This window comes from Urocitellus parryii, chromosome Y, assembly GCF_045843805.1.
Source record: "Urocitellus parryii isolate mUroPar1 chromosome Y, mUroPar1.hap1, whole genome shotgun sequence".
NCBI classification, from domain to species: domain Eukaryota; kingdom Metazoa; phylum Chordata; class Mammalia; order Rodentia; family Sciuridae; genus Urocitellus; species Urocitellus parryii.
Genome location: NC_135548.1, coordinates 3761484 through 3781054, shown reverse-complemented (window position 1 = coordinate 3781054; position 19571 = coordinate 3761484). Strand labels below are relative to the sequence as shown.

At 40.5% G+C, this 19571-nt stretch overlaps 2 protein-coding genes across 2 annotated transcripts in view; one reads left to right on the top strand and one right to left on the bottom strand.

The window, feature by feature from the left end:
• LOC144251041 (centriole and centriolar satellite protein OFD1-like) overlaps positions 1 to 795 on the top strand; it is a 48807-nt gene extending 48012 nt beyond the window's left edge. The window contains exons 23-24 of the mRNA XM_077794170.1: positions 200 to 267; positions 646 to 795. Of these exons, the coding sequence (XP_077650296.1) occupies positions 200 to 267; positions 646 to 688 (111 nt within the window). The 3' untranslated portion in view covers positions 689 to 795. The remainder of the gene's footprint in view (positions 1 to 199; positions 268 to 645) is intronic.
• Positions 796 to 3920: 3125 nt separating this feature from the next.
• LOC144251151 (neuronal membrane glycoprotein M6-b-like) lies at positions 3921 to 18541 on the bottom strand. Its single transcript, XM_077794244.1, has 7 exons — positions 18505 to 18541; positions 18201 to 18385; positions 16236 to 16409; positions 11489 to 11660; positions 9082 to 9155; positions 8028 to 8093; positions 3921 to 4555 (listed from the first exon to the last, which is right to left on the bottom strand). The coding sequence occupies exons 1-7, from the start codon at positions 18539 to 18541 to the stop codon at positions 4406 to 4408; spliced, it is 858 nt and encodes a 285-aa protein (XP_077650370.1). The 3' UTR covers positions 3921 to 4405.
• Between the last annotated feature and the right edge of the window lie 1030 nt (positions 18542 to 19571).

The window sequence follows — 19571 nt, the reverse complement described above, 5'->3', positions numbered from 1 at the left end:
AGGTAGAACATTGAAGAGATTTTGCTTTAAGATTGAATTATAGGTATTGAAAGTGTATACCAGTTTATTTTGATGTGCTGCTAAGTTTCCTGTTTAAAAGTCAAGTCTTTTGAGACTCAACATTGCAAAAATACTTCAGAGAAATCAAAATGTTTAATAAAATTAATTCATATCTAATTTCAAAATTCTTTTGTGTCAGAGCTCAAAAAAGATAACCGGAGAATGCTCAGTAGTGGACACACTGCTATCCAGTGACAAGGATGAAAGGTATGGTTTTCCTAAACATTGCTCTTTAGCAAACCATTAGTGCTCATTTTGTCAGCCCAACAGAAATGGTCAGATACTTGAACTTGCCTTTAAAAAGTTGAACTGGGCACTGTAGCCAGGGGAGGCTGAGGCAGAAGGATTGAAGCCAGCCTCAGCAACTTAGTAAGACCTTGTCTCAAAATAAAAAGGGGCTGAGATGTGGCTCACTGGTTATGTGCCCCTGGGTTAAAAAATGATAGTGAATTTTTTGTTTTTTTTTTTAACTTGTGATGTTGATCCTGACACAAACTCTGAGAGCAAAAACCTTCCTCGAGGAAGGATGAGAACTTTAGGAAGGAATCATAAAAGTGTCTAATTTTTGTTCTTTCCCTAATTTAGTTCCACAGGCTTTTCTCATGAAGAACCAGATGACATTTGGTAATCATGTTAGCTGCCCAGACTTCCCACATACAACAATTATGTAACCCCTCATCCTTTCCAAATGTTTCTCTGTAACCAGATAAAATTCTTAATAAAAATTGTATTAATCCACTGGAGTGGTTTTTTTTTTAAACTAATCAAGTGAAATCTCTTCTCCAGCCATAGTTTCTCATTCATTACACTAAAATGAACTCTTTTCCCCCCTGCTCCCCTTTTTTGTCTTGGGTTATACTTATCTTACTGTGGTTGAACTACAGGCCTACATTTTGGAAGTTCAAGTCCTCTCCAAAGTGAGGCTACCACATATAGAACAGGAGGCTATCTTCCCCAATATGCTCAGGTTTTTCCTCTGATATAAAGTCATACTTTTCCATTCTGGGGTCTAGAAATTACACATCTACTATGGTTTGAATGTTTGTCTCTCCAAAATTCATATGGTGGAACTTAACCCCAATGTGATGAGGCTAGAAAGAGCTAGAAGGAACTAAGTAGGCCCTTCCACAGTTTGAATATGGCATTCATCCCCGTTGGAGGGGGCAGCTTGGAATCTGAGACCAGACGGCGAACATGCAAGCCCGTTGATCTTGGACTACCCAGCCTCCAAAAGTGTAAGAAATGCATTTGTTCTTTATAAATTACTCAGTCTACGAGATTTTGTTACAGCAGTAATAGAAGACTGAGATAACATCTTTATTGTGGAATCTTTGGTCTATTTTTGTTGGGGGAAGGGGTACTAGGAATTGAACCCAGGGGCACTGAGCTAAGTCCCCAGTCCTTTTTGAGGCACACTCTTGCTAAATTGCTAAGGCTCGAACTTGCAATCCTTCTGCCTTAGACTTCCAAGTTGCTGGGATTGACAGGTGTATGCCACCATGCCCAGCTGGTCTTCATTTTTAATGAATATACTTGTTGGTTTTTAAATGAGTAGATTCTCCCCAGTAACTCTAACTTTTCATCTCCTAAAAGTCAAGTTTTACAAGATGTAATTAGAAAAATCTGTCCCCCCAGAGGTTTCTACGTTTGGTGGCCCGATTACTTTGAATAATTAAAGAGACTGCTTGTGATCTTATCAGACCATAATTTAGTTTATTCAGGAGACTCACGTGACTTATGTTAATTGTACAAAATGCTGTTTAAACAGAAGGTACTATGTACGGTGACAAATAGCAAGCTAATTGGGCTCCCACTTGTTCTCTGCCTAAGCCAGGCTTGAATGAAGGGTGATGATCCAGAGTCAGCACCTCATTTAGAATGTCAGTGTGTCAATAATGACAAAGGCTGGTCCTCACTGAGAAAGGTCAGGTGTAGAATATCCAAATGCATAAGCATGCTGACAGATTAGTTTTAAAAAATTATAAAATGAAATCCTAGTAACAAATTTAGCTCTGCTGCTTCAAAGAGTAACTGTTACAACTAGATTGTTACATTTCCAAATAAATTCTTCTTTCACTCAACTTCCATACTTTGGGTTTGAAAATTAGCCAAGGGTACATGGACCCTAACAGGATCCCCATTTCTACTTTGCCCAAGAGTAAGCCTTGTGTTAATCTTATCAGTAGATGGCTTTTATTTTATTGAAGAAGCTAGTCAGAAAAATTCTATACTTTTCATTCATAGAACTCTATAAAGTGCTAGTGGCATTTTATGCAAAATATAGCCCAATGGATTCCAATGTTTTCTTAAAATGCTCTCGCTGAAGAGTTTTGTCAGAAATAAAACAGCATTCTTAGATTTCTATGCAAATGTGAAATCTTGATAATGCATATTTTAAAATGACACCATACTGAGGACAGAGAAAGATAGGATTTATGTATGGTAAAAAGGCAAGCAAATGAAGCCATAATTTTATTTCATTATTCTTAGTACATCCACAACTATTTCCACCTAAATAGATCTTTAAAATAAGCATACACAAGTATTGACTATTATCTACAAATATTTATTGTAACACTTGAATAGAACTACAGGAAGCCCTTGGCATGATAGAAAATATTGATTCACTGTTAGGTTACAAAAATTTATACATAGCAAAATTTAATGCTCTTTACATAAAAAATATTAGACTACTTCAACAAAACTTTCAAAAATTCCTGGTAATAGCTACCAGAATTAGAAAAGTAAAATTAGGCTTTAGACACTGCCTCTTCTAAAACACTGGACTCTAACAGCACCTCCACTGCTGGAAAAAAAAAATATATTTAAGTCTGTCATGCAACAGGGAAACAAAACACTAAGCTACTTTGGAACTGTTCTACACAGAAGAGAGCTTCTTCCAATTTAAAAAACAAAAATCCAAATAGGCATTTTTAGGCATGAACCAAAAAAAAAAATCCAAATGAAATATTATACTTGATGTTCAATTTTAATAGCATCTTGATAAAGGTATGCTTCCTTTCATTTGAATACATTTCTGCACATGTATGTTTTTAAATCCAGGAAACAGCCAAACCACAAGTTAACTCTTAACATGAATATACATAGTTAACCCTATAGTATGCAGCCCCTTTGAAAAGCACTGATGCACCCAACAGCTATATGGATCATTTCAAAAAGAACAACACAAAGTTTACCATCACTAAAACCCAGGACCTATAGTCACTTAATGTTCTGGAACACAATGACTTAGAAGGCAAATTTCTTTTGAAATGGCTTAAACTCAAGCAGTTTTCTTGCCGAACATTAAACATTATTCCAGGAAACCAAGATAAGAATTGAAATAAAATAAATACCAACCCTAACTTAAATTATGTATTCAAGTCTATAAAAGTAGGAGGTTAGAGGTCAATTTGCAGTTAGGTTTTTGATAGTTGGTATGAAACTGTAAACTCACCATTCAGACCACTTACAAATGGTTTAGAATGGTGATCATTTTAATAAGGTAACACTTCTTAAAAATATTTGTGGAACAAAATTCTGAGAAGGAGTTTGGGGCCTCTGGTTATATAAATTCTTAGAAATTTCAGGCAAGTACTCATTAAGGCAGAGCTGATGCTTATTTCCCAAGAAGAATGAAAACTGTCATCATTGTGTAAATGAAATTATTATAAAACTGATTCTGGAAAGCTTGTCACCAAGTCCGAATTCAGCTTCTTCTGTGTTAGGTTCAGCACAATTGTTGTAAGCTCTCGTTTTGTAGTATTTTTGAAAAATAGGTTTCTCATTAGCTGAGGAAATCAATGGGTCCTGGAATTGAAGAGTGCTAATTTGTTTTTTAAAGTCAGTCATAGGAATCACATTATCTTTGAGCCCAAGTTAAATAAATGTCAGCTGTCAGAACTGGAACTTTACACCAATTCCATTTTATTTCCTATGTAGATTTTATTTTTTGAGGGCAGATAGCATGTGTGAATTTATGGTCACATCCCTTGATGCTGGCATGTCATAGGTCCCTATCAAGGAGTATGATGTATTCCCATTGCCTGTCTTGATAGAACTGCTCTAGCAATAAGTACACACATGCCACAAATTTTCAAAGGATGAACAGTTTGTCAAAAGTGTTGCCTTTTAAAATGGCTGACATGAAACCTCCAATATTTGTCCTAAAGAAAAAGATTTACCCACTGGAAGGTTTTCCTAGAGTACATCCCAGTAGCTTGAGACAGACAGTGAAATGTTGGTACGTCTACATTAGTTTGGTGGGATACACATCTGTACTGCAGAGCAGCTGATGATTTGTCAGAGCTGTAAAATCGTCGGCAGAAACACTCTGGCAAACATTTTATGTGTAAGAATTGAGTTGTTCTTTTGACCGAGACTGGATATCTTGCAGTTCCTGTTCTTCCTTTGCTTTGATATCCTGGTAAGCCTGCATTTTGCTCGCATCCTTTAAGTAAGCCCAGTTAGAAGACAGTATCATGAGGAAGTGGATCTGGAAAAGAAGGGTGAGCATGATGGCTAGTGAGCACGTGAGAAGGCAAAGCAAGCTGCTAGTCAGATTAGATGGACTCAACTGTAAAGGGGCAAGGGTTATTCGGTATTAATACTCATTCTGCTAGCAGAGCTGTCAGACACAGAGCATGCTCTACTAGTTGGCTTCATATTAAAAGGCTGAAGAAAAGTTAGTACACAAATATAGTGAACTTGGGGGGGGGAAATGGCCGAAGTTATTGTTAAGAAAAAGCAAAAATGAAACAAAAGAGTGCTTTTTACCATTTTGAGGATAACTGTAAAGACTAATGCAGAAGTTCAGAAACCCGTTGTGTTTATTTTAATTAAGTATAATGCAAAGATCTTTTCCACCTGTAGATAAAAAAAAATCAATTCCCCCAAAGACCTAAAAGTGTGAACAATGTTTATTTTGAGTAATTAAACTACATATTTAACATGGAAAAATTAAATGTCAAAACCGAAATTAAGAACTATAAGCAAAGCATGCAGTTTCTTAATTAACAAATTTTTAGTAGTGAAACTATATTTTTCATTTTATAACTGCCATTATTTCATTTCACAAAATGTAAAAATCCTCATTATCCTTCTTTACAATTGATGTGGCACATACTTTCCCATTTTCACCATATTTCCTGCAAAATAAATATTTCAATTTCCTTGTATTTCTTACTTCCTTCACAACATATTTGAGACCTTCAGATTCAGGCCCAATTTCTCTTCCCATTAAAATCTTACATGCCATTTGACAACTAGCTATGAGGAAACAGTTACTACTCACCAAAGGACAACCATTTAAGGTTACCAATTTTGTAGGCTCTAAAGGAATGATTGTGTTATGAAAAAAAATAATAATTCATAGATCCTTTTTCAGAGAAATCAGATGGGTGACACCCTTTTTCTTCAAATTTTCATCTGCTTTATTTGTGGGGGCATTTATTTGGTAGTGAACCATATGATCATAAAAAGTTGTTTTAAGTCAAATTTAAAATTTGCAAAATATCTTCTACAGTAACAAAACAAAATCCAGATTAAAACATTTCTTTTCATCTTCAGCACTTGTTCGCATTTTCATCACTGAAAGTGGTTATCAAGCAAGCATAAGTAACGGAAAATGCAGGTATGTCAAAGCATTAATACTTCACTTAGATACTGCTCAACGTTTCTTTTCAAGAAAGTTTTTGAAAGGATGCTCACCAATGTCAGTAAGTAACTGAATGCTTTTCAAAATGTGGAAATAGCCACATCATTATTTTGTAATTCATGTATAGTAAGTCATATTATTCTAACATGCGAATGAGTTAACTGAAGCTATTTACAAATTACTGTAACAAAACTGCAGAAACAGACTCTGCTTTAGTCTGAAGTGTCAGTGATATTCACGCTACACAGTAGAGCTCTCTAAAGCTCCTTATTGGCCTTATGCAATTTAGAACTTAGTGCAGCAATTTTCCCGACTCTTAAACTTCAAAACCGCATAGTTATATGTGGTAGCCATCATGTAGATCAGCTGGTGGAAGAGAACAAAATAGGACAGTAAGATACAGGCAGTGAGGGCCGATGTCCCAACACTTCTAAGCTTGGGCAGGAATGGATGCCAGCTCATAGTCTACGGTGTTTCTTTTTGCCCCACTTCCAATCACAACAGATGGTTTCCACATCTAGCACACAAACTTTTTCTCATCACACATATACAATCTTAAGTCCTTGGCTCTACCCTCAGTAAGCTTATTAAAAAGCCTTGGATGTGTTTCAAGAATAATAAGATGAAGAGCTGGGTCAGCAGCATGAGAAAGATCAAGTTCAACATCTTATTTCCCCTCATCTTTCCAAAACTGCCTGCTCAGCAGCAATTAGTTCTCTTCCTGCCTGTTGCTCAGCCAAGAGAACAAGTCACCACCATGAATTCATAAGTTGTGCTTTTCTTAGTATATCATGGGAATGAATGACTTAATGGTTAGAATAACTGGGAATGAGTCACTTCTGAGCATCTGAGATCTCCCCTTGCTCTACCAATCTTTTTTTTTTTAATTTATGTTTTAGTTGTAGTTGGACACAATACCTTTATTTTATTTAAGTTATTTTTATATGGTGCTGAGGATCGAACCCAGGGCCTCTCATGTGCTAGGCAAGCGCTCTACCGCTGAGCCACAACCCCAGCCCCTGCTCTGCCAATCTTAATTGGTTTTCTTCACATCACAAACCAGGTAGCATCCCAAAATTACACACATAAGGCCTATGTGTTTTATACAGTTGATTTTTATGAGCAGATTCCTAAAAATAAAATTTGCCTGCTGACTAAAATTTATTTGTGACCAAAACAATAGGCACTTGAGGCACTTCCTTAGTCAGTGGACAAGCACAGAGCAGTATAAGATTTGAGCTGAGGTTGAACAAGGTGACACTCTGCCACCTTGTTTCAGCTCAGACTGTAAGCAAGTGTCCTTGTGAAGGTCTAGCAAGTGCTGCCATTTAAGATGGCTCACAAGTAGACTGTGCTGTGCCTCAGAGATAATCTGCGTGTTAGACTTCATTCAGGCATGAGTGGTGGTGCTGTTGATTCATTAATGTTGAATTCATGGCCAACAATATATATATATATATATATTTTTTTTTTTTGGAGGGGTACCGGGGATTGAACTCAGGGGCAGTCAACCGTTGAGCCACATCCCCAATCCCCAGCCCTATTTTGGATTTTATTTAGAGAAAGAGCCTAAGTTGCTTAACACCTCGTTGCTTAACACCTTAACCGAGTTGCTTAACACCTCGTTTTTGCTGAGGCTGGCTTCGAACTCTTAATCCTTCTTCCTCAGCCACCCAAGGCACTGGGATTACAGGCGTGTGTCACCACGCCCAGCAACAATATATATTAAATAAGGTGTCTTTACACTAAAACACACAAAACAAGGTTGTGTACTGACAAGTTGGTGAAGATATGACCAGAGGCTTATATCAACCCTACTCTCTATATTCCCCCTTAGGGGCCTGGTTCAATATTCAATATTTCAATGTTTGAAATGACTTTATAGAACAGAACTACCACACATATAATGAGATCAATCATATATGTATACATCTGTATATATATGCATATTTCCATATGCAAGTGAAGATTTCTTTACAAAGAAATGGGCAGTGCCTCACTTGAACAACTGTCCATGAATGAAGTCATGATACTAAGTACTAAATTGAGCATGCTAGGCCCAGTCAACCAGTGTTGGTACCCTCTCTTCTTTCCAGAGTCCAAATTATATCGCTTACAATCAATACCAAGGCAGCCACTACTACTTCCTATAAACTAGACATGAGGTAAGTTTATACGAGGTAAGTTTACCCAAGGCTGAGTGCCAGGATCCTTTGCTTCAGTAGGCTGGCAAAAGCTGGAAGGGAAATCTGTCATTTAGAGGCTTAGGGGAGGGGAGCTAGACTAGGGTGGTCCTGATGCACTTACTCACCAGGGCAATGACGGTGGCGCCAGCTCCAGCACAGGCCACAATGAACAGGTGATAGGACATGTAGAACTAGGAAAGAACAGGCAAGAGCATAAGCATTTTCTGTGGACTGCATTGTCTATACCCATTTTGGGATGCTGCCTCATCCTTCTCCTTGGTACCTATTCTCCAAAAGGCTGGAAGCAAGCCTGTGTTCCCTTTGAGCTCTGGCTGCACGTTGGAATCACCTGGGAAGCTTTAAAAACTTTCTGATGTCCAGGCTGCACTCCACACCAATTGAATGTGAACACCTAGGGGTTGGGCCTCAGCCATCAGTATATTTTAAGGCTCCCTGGTGACTGCAGTATGCAGCCAAGGTTAGGATAGGAGACTCTGCTTTGAGCCAATCCATTTTAGGGTAGGGGCTGACTATTCCCTTAACTCATTGTCTTTCAAAAACACATCACATTGGTGTTTTCTTAACTATGCAAGTTCCCACAGGTGCATTTAAGAATTTTGCTTTATTAACAATTACAAGCCCATGTCTAAAGAATATTGTAGGATCAAGATAATTTAAAACCAAAGTCTTATGATATATTGCCAGTTAAGGATGAGTGTATAAGGAAATAACAGCAAGTTGTTCAGGAACCTGAAATGATTAATGGTGAACTCTAATTAAAAACTTGGTATATGCACAAATTCAGGAGAAATTTTCTATGAAAATTAATTGGTATTTTTTCTGTGACAAGTATTCTTTTTAAAAATTTTCAGAAAGAGAAGAATCAATTCTCAGATTTGTAGATTTGGGATCACTCCTAAATTACTGACAGAAGGGAAAGCTCATCAGTTCCTAAGGCCCTTCATGGAATGGGCTGGAACATATGAAATGACCATTTTTGTAGGCCAAAACTGATTGAATAGTGATGGTAACAGAGTTCACTAAAGAGTCTGCATAAAAGAGCTGTCCATGATAGCATGTTGACCATCTCTCCTGCCTTTTACAGCTGGGAGAAACCTTTATCTCAGTCTAATCTATGAGGCCATCACCTATGAGCCCCCTAACCCGTGGCAGGTTTACCTCATTTGTGTTGCAGATGTTCTCTAGGGCAGAGCCACATATTTTTCCTGGGAAAGCATTCCAAGGAATGATACCTGCAAAGTGAATCCCAATAGAAAGTTAGTGCCAATTAGTGTCTTGGGTAGGTTTTTGTTGTTTTGGCTTTTTTTTTTTTTTTTTTGGGGGGGGGGGTGGGGGCTGGGATGGAACTCAGGGCCTCACACATGGTAAGCATGCCCTCTACCATGGAGCTACATCCCCAGCCAACCTCATGTTCTTAACAGACCCCACCACTTTGGCTGCCAATTGTAACAAAATTGTAGACTGTTCCTCAGCAATAGCTGAGGTGTCTGCTGTCTAGAGAACAGGCTTTTTGGAATAGAGTAAGCCCTATTTGGACAATAAGCCAAGAGCAAAGTCACCTGGTCTCTAAGAGATTTAAACAGCTTGGTGTTTTTTCCTCCTACAAATTGTGCTTTGTTCAATTTTGAGTTGATATTTGTAAAGATTGTTTCAAAACTAGGTTTTCCTTATAGTGAATTTATTAACTGTATCTGCAAGGTGACCCATCAGAAAGCATTACATTAGATAAATTAGATAAATTTCCATATGAATGTTGTGGTGTGGCCTGACTATTCAAGCTCTTGGCTAGTGGTCTACCTGAGAGAAGTGCCAAAATTGAGAGTACAAACTTGGAAACTTTAAGTTTATTGAAATCTAATAAAAAGTTTTGGATGTGTATTTTGGACGCCTGGGCTGAGGATGTAACTCAGTGGTGGAGCAATTGCCTACATATACAAAATCTAGATTTAATCGCCAGCACCAGGAAAAAGAAAAAATTGTATATATGTGTTGGGAATATTTTTAAATTGAAAATCAAATTGGAAACTTAAAAAAAAAAAAAACCACTAGTGCCCCTCATCCCAGTGGATGGGACAAACAGTCTAGTTCTGTGATATCTCTCTTATAATCCTGAGTCCCTTCTACAGTGACAGTTGTCCCTTGAGATACTGCTCTTTCACCTCTTTAATGCGTTTAAGTGTGTGCTTAAAAATTAAGTACAGTTCAATTTACACTTCTCCCAGGAGGTAAGGAAAGAGTATTTAAAAAACATAAAAAGTCCTTATTTCTTCCATCCCTGTGATGGCCCATAGTAAATCTTCATGCCTTAGAAGGATGGGAAACTATCCGTGAAGCCAGTGATTGCAAGGCTAACTGGCTGGGCAAATACAGAGGACTTAAAAATATAATTATCGACCCACAAAAATTTGTGGTGAAAAGTTATTTTTAAGGAAGAGGGAAATGATGCACATTTAAATATTTTTCCACAAATGCTTTAAAAACCAACTTCAGGATCTGCTTCTAAACCCATCATAAAGAACAGTATTGTTTGGCATGGGACTTTGTGAGAAGAGGTTAGTGTGATGGGCAGTTTTAAGTTATTTCCATATTATGTTGTAAAACAAGGTGTTGAGAATAAGACACGTGAGAAAAACAAGCAAAAATGAAATATTCATCTGTTTCCAGAAAAGCTCTAGAAGGATAGTTACTTCTTCAGTTTTAATGAAGATCTCTTTTCCTATTTCTGCCAGGGAACAGATTTCCTAGCATCCTGGCTAGAAGCAGTAATTAGACTTCTTCCTTGAGTTAACTTTCTGCTGTGAGAGAAGGCAGTAAGTCTCAAATTAATTGACCAGAGGAACCCATGGCCCCTTCTGTGGCTTGTCACAAGGAACCAACCTTCATTCCCTATTTTGAGGATCCCATTCATGAGAATAAGCCATTTAAAGCAGTTTCCACAGCATATACACTGATGATTTAAAAATACATCTGGATTTATGTTGTGTTTTGGTATAGATAAAGTTTAAACAATTAGTCATTTTAAAAAAGACTTTTAAGAGTTGGATATAGAAATTAATTTGATTGTACAGTATGTATCATTTTAGATAAAAAGTCAGTTATAAAACTGAAAGAAAAATATTTTTATAGTAGATACCCAGAAGTCTGACTAAATTGCATTATAAAGTAATATTGCATTAAAAACATCTTTTACTGGGGCTGTGGCTGTGGCTCAGTAGTAGGGTGCTTGCCTTGTATTATGAGGCACTGGGTTTGATCCCCAGCACCATATAAAAGTAAATAAAGATATTGTGTCTCCATCTACAACTAAAAAAAATTTTTTTTAAAAACATCTTTTACTAAACACTTTAAAATATAAAACTATTGAATGACATCCTTTAGCAAGTTAAAAACCTCAGTAATGCTTCCATCCAGAAAACAGTATATGAAGGGAAAGAGTGTAAACTATTCAATAGATGAATGTGTGAAACAGGTCATGGGTAAAGGGGATGCCTCTGTAATAATTAAGGTCCAGATATATGCAACAAGATGACAAAAACTTAAGGGGGAGAAAATTAAAAAGAAGTACCATATTGCCGGACATCCACGCAGATCTGCTCCACACCCGCAGTCCCGTTGGTCTGCGGTGACTTGATGACTTCACAAGTTGACCATATGTTATAGAACATAAACACAGGCACTGCCGAGAAACCAAACACGCCCAGCCAGGCCACTCCAAGCACATAGGTGAGGAAAACAAACTAGGCCAAAAACAAGAGGAAGGAGAAAGAATCATCCTTTGCACCAGCGGGTCATCTCCCAGAGGAAGGACTGTGAAGTTCTTCTGTACTGGGCCCACCCAGTACAGAAGCCACAGATGCAGGATGCATTCTGGGAACTACACCCTGCTGTGGCAGCTAGAAGAAATGGCCAAGGTAGGGGAGCAGGGGAAGCTGGGGCTGACCATTCCCCTACATACAGGATTTGAATGGTAATCCCCAGAGCCACCTTGGGGACTTTTTCAGGTCTCTGTCTTAACCCCAAGAGGTGACCTTACTTATTCAAGGTCACAGAACTAATTAGTGACAGAGCCTCCCATGAGGCACTCTTTGTGAATTTGATAAGATACCCATTTTCCTCTAGTTTTCTAAGATTCACAGCAACTTTACAAGCAAAGCAATTGGTTTAGGAAAAAAGCTTCATGGTCCTCACCCACAAGTCACCATGGGCAATTCCAGGAAGAGGGTAATTGCAGTACTCAACTTTCATAACCTGTCTTGACTACCAATTTTCAGACAGCTTTGAAAGGCTGCCTCAAACATCTTATGGTATTTCTATTCGCAGAATGTGCACCCAGAGGGTGTGTGGGCAGGTTCGAGTTCTACTTTGACTTAAATTTTTTAAGCTCAAGGTGAGACCTGAGGATTCTACCTAACTTTTTATACTGCAGGGAACACCTGGAAAGTGAGAGGCTGGCCTGGGGGTCAGGCTCAAAGGGGCTACCTCCAGTTGGTCAGCCTGGTAAACTGCAGAAACAAGGCCTTTTTTCAGTATAGTTCCAGAAACATTTGCATTTGTAAAAATACTCAAAAAAGCCGATTTCAGCAGTTTCATCTTCCTCCCCAGTGCCTAGGATCTGGCTGCTTCAGACTAAGGTTTCTTTTTCTTTCCCCTTCAAAAGAAAACTTTACAATCTTTCTAATAACACCACAAGGACTCAAAGGGGACTGTTGATTCTTGGTCTTGGTGAGTCTTTCCTTCTGGAGGAGGTCAGGGCTCCAGAGAGAAGGCCAGTGCCCTGCTGGGAGCTGTTCCTGTCACAGTGGCCTCCAGCATTCAGAGCTGCTTCCTCAGTGAGCTATTGGGATAGCCTCCCACAGAGACTGAGGAGAGCAAAGCCTTCTTGAACAGGGTCAGAGCTCATTTGTCTCCCCAACCTCATACAACTTTCTGACCTCAGCCTGTTGCTTCAGTGCCTGTTACCAGCCCTATCTGTATTGTGAGCCTAACCTTAAAAAGCCAAAGTGTGCCAGACACACACCTGTAATCCCAGCAACTTCTGAGGCTGAAGCAGGAGGATCGCAAGTTCAAAGCCAGCCTCAGCATGTTAGTGAGGCCCTAAAGCAACTTAGCAAGACCCTGTCTCAAAAAATAAATAAATAAACAAAAAGGGCTGGGGATATGGCTCTGTGATTAAGCACCCCTGGGTTCAATCACCGGTACCAAAAATAAAAAACAAAAAGTGTCACAAGAATCCCATTTGGGAGTAGAGATGCTCAGATCAACAAAGGACTAAACAGTCAGCAGATGAGTGGTTCATCCCTGCAGGAACACAGTTTTCAGAAATACTTCTGAATGACACTCCCTGTGGAGACGGACTTGTCCTTGCAAGTGCTGTAATTCTTGTTCAAGCATTTTCACACAGGAGATTAGGCAAACAGATCCAAAAGAGGCCCAGCAGAGCCATTCTGAGGTCTCACAAATGGTGTCACTCAGGACAAAATTACAGGTTGGCATGTAGCCCCAGGCAGCTTAGGTTGTATGCTCCGCTCCCTGTGGGGCCTATTTCTCATAGAAGGGGCAGGTCTGGGTGAAAGGCAGATTGTGGAGTTAGTCCCTGACCTGTGGGTGTGAGGGAACCACAGAGACAGGCAGGACTGGGAGGGGCTGCATCTTTAGTCTCCAGCAGTAAACTTGATGTTCACAGCCTTATCTTACTTGTGCTATGGGATATTAAGGACTTGGCAGGGTCCCTGCTGGAGGACAGTGGTACAGGAGAGAGCAGCAGCCTGAAGCAAAGTAGCTCAAGATGGCAGAAGGCAACCTGCCTAAGTTTGGAGCCTAGGCAGAAAACCAGCAGGTCTGGCCAAAGCACAGGGACCTATGTGTAGATTGAAGCAATGTGATAGGCTGCCTAGGCTTTTCCAGAGATCCTGGCCCAAGTGCCATTTGCCACAACTTTTGAGACATTGGCTCAAATTTTTAAAGGGGGCATTTAAAGGAAGAATGATATTCTGATAGGACATAAGGTTACATTAAATTATCTGGACCCTTTGGGAGCATCACCTTGGCCAGGGCCTTCCTTCTTGAACTCAAGATAATACTTACCTCTCTGGCCATTCTTCCTTAGTTCCCTGCCAGGGCTCCTTCTCCTTAGCCTAGCCAGTAGACAACATTGTGCCCCAGCAAACCTCCTTGATGTCAACTTGTTCATGGCGACCAACTCTTGGTCACCCTGGCCTAGAGCATTCTCAGAAATCCCATCCTAACCTTCTACATGACGTATTAGGTAACTCCACCTGTTTCCTGGTGGTTACACCAAGCCCTAATGTGTCACGTTGAATCTGCTTTCCCCATCTCTAATGACACACACAGCCAGAGATTGGGCACTCATTACCTCCTCTCCTCCTCACTTCTCCGACCAAGCCCAGAGCCCACCTCCCCTGTCTTTGCATCTGCCCGTTCACCATCCTACTTCCTGAGCCAATTTCACATCTCTACAGTGCCTCGGCCCTCTTGCTTACCTTCCTCTCTCAAATCTACCCTCCACAGGGAGATTGGTGATCTATGCATAACCCTCCCTCTCCCATGTCTTTGTCAATTTCATTCCTATCCTTGAATTTCACTCAAGGCCCTTCCTCATCTGATCCCTGGCCCTCCCAAGCAGTATTATTTCCCTCCTCCTCCAACAGACCCTTCCCTTCCAGCCTGGTCACAGGACTGGCTCCCTGGAGCCCCATCTGTTTTCTGGACCTCCCTGTCCTGTTCATGCTGGTTCCTCTTCCCCCATTTCTCGTGTACGGTGTCAATTTCCTCTGCTTTGGCTGGTGCAAAGCCCTCCCCGAATCTGCACTGAAACTTAAGGTATTCTGCGTCCCAGACCCAACACACCCCTCATGCCCGTGCTACTGGATCACAGAGAATTCCACCCCAACTAGTGTGCCTCCCACAGGAGGACTATTACCAACAGTGGGCTCTCCCAGGCTTTAAGCCAGACCCATGACAGTGGCACCCTCAGTCAGTGCTCCCCCTACCAGGGAACTTCTCACCCTGTGGTGACAGCAGGTATTTCCCTTAGGGGAGGCTGAACACTGAGACTGACATTTATTCCTTCGCATTAGTGCTTCTCTTGATTCCCAAAATGCTCTTACACCTGACTGTTCTTTCAAATGCCACAAACATAGCCAACTGCCTGTGAGACATTTTGACATAAGCACGCCATTATAAACATATAAATATTTTATCTTCAAAAAAATGCAATTTTGCGTGTCAAAAATGAAACCCAATACTGGCTTCTTCCCTCCCAGCCCCCCTACCATCACCAGGTTACCTTTTGTGATGTGGCACTTTCTAACCTTGTCTTTCCATTATTATTTTTTTAAGATTTGTCCTCTAGATCAAAGGGTATAAAAAGTCAGATAGGAAACGGTCTAGATTTGGGGGGCCTCATACAGTCTCCATTACAGCTACTTGGCTCTGCCACTGGGTAACAGGAAAGCAGCCAAAAGCAAACAAAACATGGTTATGTGCCAATAAAACTACATTCACCAAAACTTGAATTTGTGTAATTTTCACATATCATGAAATAAAGATATAAACATTTTTCTCAGCTTGAACCATATAAAAACAGGCAGTAGGCCTCATATGGCCCACAGGTCATTCTTGGCTAACCCCCTCCTTTCCCTGTACCCCTTTAGATTATAAATAAACTCCTTGAGGAAGAACCTGTTTTAACCTTTGTACTTCCCAGTGACTAGAGAAGTACAGCTAGGTGCTTGGTACAGTCTGTTCTGATAAATATTAATAGAAGGATCGTGACATTTATCATAGAACATGTCTTCTTTTTGTATTAGGGATTGAAATCTGAGGCACTCTACCAGTGGGGCTATATCCCCAGCCCTTTACATTTTTTATCTTGAGATAGTAAGACCCTGAGCAACTTATACTAAGTTGCTGAGACCGACCTCAAACTTGTGATCCTCTTGCCTCAGCCTCCTGAGTCATTGGGATTATAGGCGTGAACCACCACACACAGAAAACATGTATGTCTTTAGGGCCTCTAGTCATATTCAAAGACAAAAGGGAACCTTGGCCGATCTGAAAGTTATCTCCTCCTATAGTGGAAACACCACATGAATCTTCAGTACCCTTATCTGCATGTTCATAAAGGAAACATTTTACCATTACCAGCCATAAATTTTCATTTATCACCAATGACATGTTGAAGGTTTTCATGTTCCTGACTCTACATTGGAAGAACAATATTTGTGTCACAAACCCCCAACCACTCTCAGATAGCTGGTCAATTTTGCCAGAATGGCAAGGTTCACACTCACCATTCCACTGATGCATCGGCCACAGGCGGTGGTTTTAAACTCCCCGTGTAGTTCTTTCACTGCACTGGTGGTGTAAAAGCCTTCTGCCAACAGAATGATGCCATACAAGAAGAAAAAGGATGCGATTCCATAGATGACATACTGCATCAGTTGTATCCTAGGAAAAGAAGAGATCTTGAAACATTCAGTTCACAACTAGAAATTTTGTTTCTTGATTCTGAAGAGAGGACATGAGGTGAAGTTGCCTCCTTTGGCCCTAGCAGCCTCGTTGGGCATCTTGGGCAAGCACTTCCGCCCACCCTCATCAACCTGGGCCTGCCTGCCTTCCATAATGGGCTTATAGGTGAGGCATGGGAGAAATTTCGTTTGGTCAGGAGCAGGGCCCACTCAGAATCTCTGACTGCTTTCCAAGTCCCACGCTGTGATTGATTAATTTTGAACTTAACCATAGGCATTAAAGAGTTAAGTTACTTACCTGAGGATACACATGACAGGGCCCGCATTTGAACCCAGGCTCAATGGACAGCATGTTCCTTCCACCATCTCAAAATGCTTCCTACCCAGACCTAGTTACTCATAAAACTCAGCACTCGAGGCCTCTTTTTATTTTATTTTTTTAATATTTTTTAGTTGTCCATGGACCTTTATTTATTTATTTATATGCGGTGCTGAGAATCAAACCCAGTGCCTCACACTTGCTAGGCAAGCGCTCTACCACTGAGCCACAACCCCAGCCCTCAAGGCCTCCATAAGGAGGAACTTGGGCAGGTTTTTTTTTTTTTTTTTTTTTTTTTTTACTGAAATACTTGGTATACGAGTGATAGTACGTCGAGTGGACTTAAGTTACAGAAAGTTAATTCACTACTAAGCTTGTCCTGTGAAAATTGAGAGACTGGAATGACAGTTCCTCAGCTTTGGCCACCATTGTAATCACCTGAGGAGCTTTAGAAAATTTAGATTTAGATCACATCCCTAGAGATGATGACTTGATTGGTCTGTTGAGGCATTGGGCATTTTTTAAAGCTCAGAAGTTTGAGAATCATGGATTGAGATCACTGGCAAATTAAATCAATACACATTTCCCAGGTTCAGTCTGGGCAAATATTTCTTCTCTGCACAATAGTACACAATGAGCCCCTTGTCCTGTTTGATCCCTCCTTATGACCCACCCCACTCCTGCTCATTTCTTGGGAGGACATTCATCAACACATAATTCCCTAAGAACTCTTCCAAAATGGTTTCTTTATTCTACAAAAATTTAGCCATCCCTTTTTTCATTCTGCTGGACAGGTTTCTTACAAGACAAACACTGAAACTTTGGAATTAAAGGAAAGAAAACAAAAATGCTAAATGAATGGGAAAGGCAGAATGTATTTCAAGGTAACATGTATATTGCTGCTGAGCTTGACAGTTATGAGAGTCTATGCTTGGGAGTTATTAAGACTCCATTGAAAATTATTCCAGAACAGGAAGGCAGAGATTTGGGGCTAAATCCTTGGCATATCTCCTTTTCTGCATTGGAGGATGCCCTGGGATTTATTCTTATACCAGAATAATTAACATTAAAATGTTACTCCTGTGGACTTAGAGTTGGGGTTAGTCCTCAGTGGAGCTCCTATCATTCCAAAGATGGCAGTCATCTATGACAAAACCAGATGGTATCTGTTACCTAGGAACAATGTCAACTCTGATAAGATGATCAGCAGCACCAACCTGTCACTTTGTTACAGTGCCCTGTATCCATTGCTGTGTAGAATTCCCTGTGTGCTTACCTTGCTGTTTCCAGGTGAGATCCCACCCTGGGGCCCATATGCCCCCCTTCCATGGACTTTATTCTATCTGCCTATAGTAAACTTGAATTTAAAAAGCATCAGTTTTCTTTCAGAAGAGTATGTGGTATCTTCCAGAAAACATGTTGAGGTAGTTACATCTCACATACATTTTGCAAGGGAAGCAGACACTTACTTCACTCAGCAAGGCATGGTCACTGGTGTTGGTGGAGAAGTGTTGCTCCAGAATGGCTACCGTGCCAGCAAGAGCCACATGCCCGCAGCCGCAGAACAAGGTGACTCCAGAGAAGCACAGGATGGTGGCCACCAGGGAGGCATAGGGGACTCCTCCCAGACACTTGATGCAGCATTTGAAGCAGCCTGGACCCAAAGGAGAGAAAGGGAGCTGTGATAGGCAGGGACACCTCTGGTCTTCCAGACCACCACCGATTAGCACTCAAGTTTCTACTCTTCCATCTCCCTCAGGCTCTACAGCTAACATCTCAACATCCCAAGGACCAGAAAAGAGGTTCCCATGGTCTCACATTCTCTGGGTGAAGACCCCAAGGCTCCAAGTGGAAACAGAACTTGATTTGTTCGGAGTCTAGAAGGGTAGTGAGTGGCAGAGCAGTTAGCTGATCAACAATCACAATTCTAGAGATTTCTGACTCATTGGGGTTGGAAGGACCCTGCCCAAGTGGCAATGAGGAGCACTTATTCCACTAACAAAACCAAGGAGAACAGCAGTGAAGTCACAGCTCTGGGGAAAAAGTGACAGTTTTTTTTTTCAAAACTGCCTTTTGGGGTTTCAAGTACACAGATTGTTGTAGTAGCCAATGGCCTTCCCTAAGCCCTTGACCCCTTGGGAAGCTGGAAGAAGCCCATACAGAAATTATATTGTCACCAGGTTTGGAATAATATCAACAGGATTATTTTGGGAAAGTCATAGGTATTTGGATACCTAGTTCACTGAAGTAGAAAGTCACCAAGATCCACTCAAGGGGGTCATATTTTGTTCAAGTTGGAATCAGAAATTACCCCAACTTTAAAAAAAAAAAGTGCTCCCCACCCCAGCTCGCACAAGCAACTCATTCACAATCCTCCTCCCCCTCCCCCAGCTTCCATCTGCCCCTTCCTTGACACACATTCAGAGTCAAAACCCAGAACTGGTGGGTGATAGTACTTGAAGGGGGAAAAGGAACAGAAGGAGGGGAAGGAAAAAAAAAAAAAAGACAAAATGAGCATCCATGAAGTGAAATGAATGAGATAGAGCCAAACTTCTTAATATGGAGAAGATAAGACTCTTGCTCAAGATGTCCATAAAGGCCTCTCTGATAGGCAGAAAGGTAACATTTTCAGTTTGGAGACATTTATGTTTCAATACAGCAGTGTTGGCCTCCCTCCCGATAATGTCAGGATCTCTCCTGATGGCCCATCCCTATTTATATTAGCCAAACCCTTAAGTAAATGGCTTGTGGGGGAAATGGAACTTTAAACACATTATTATGTTTAAGAGCAATCAAGCAATTTCATTACTCAGGACAAGCCAGTTAAATTTTCTTCCCCC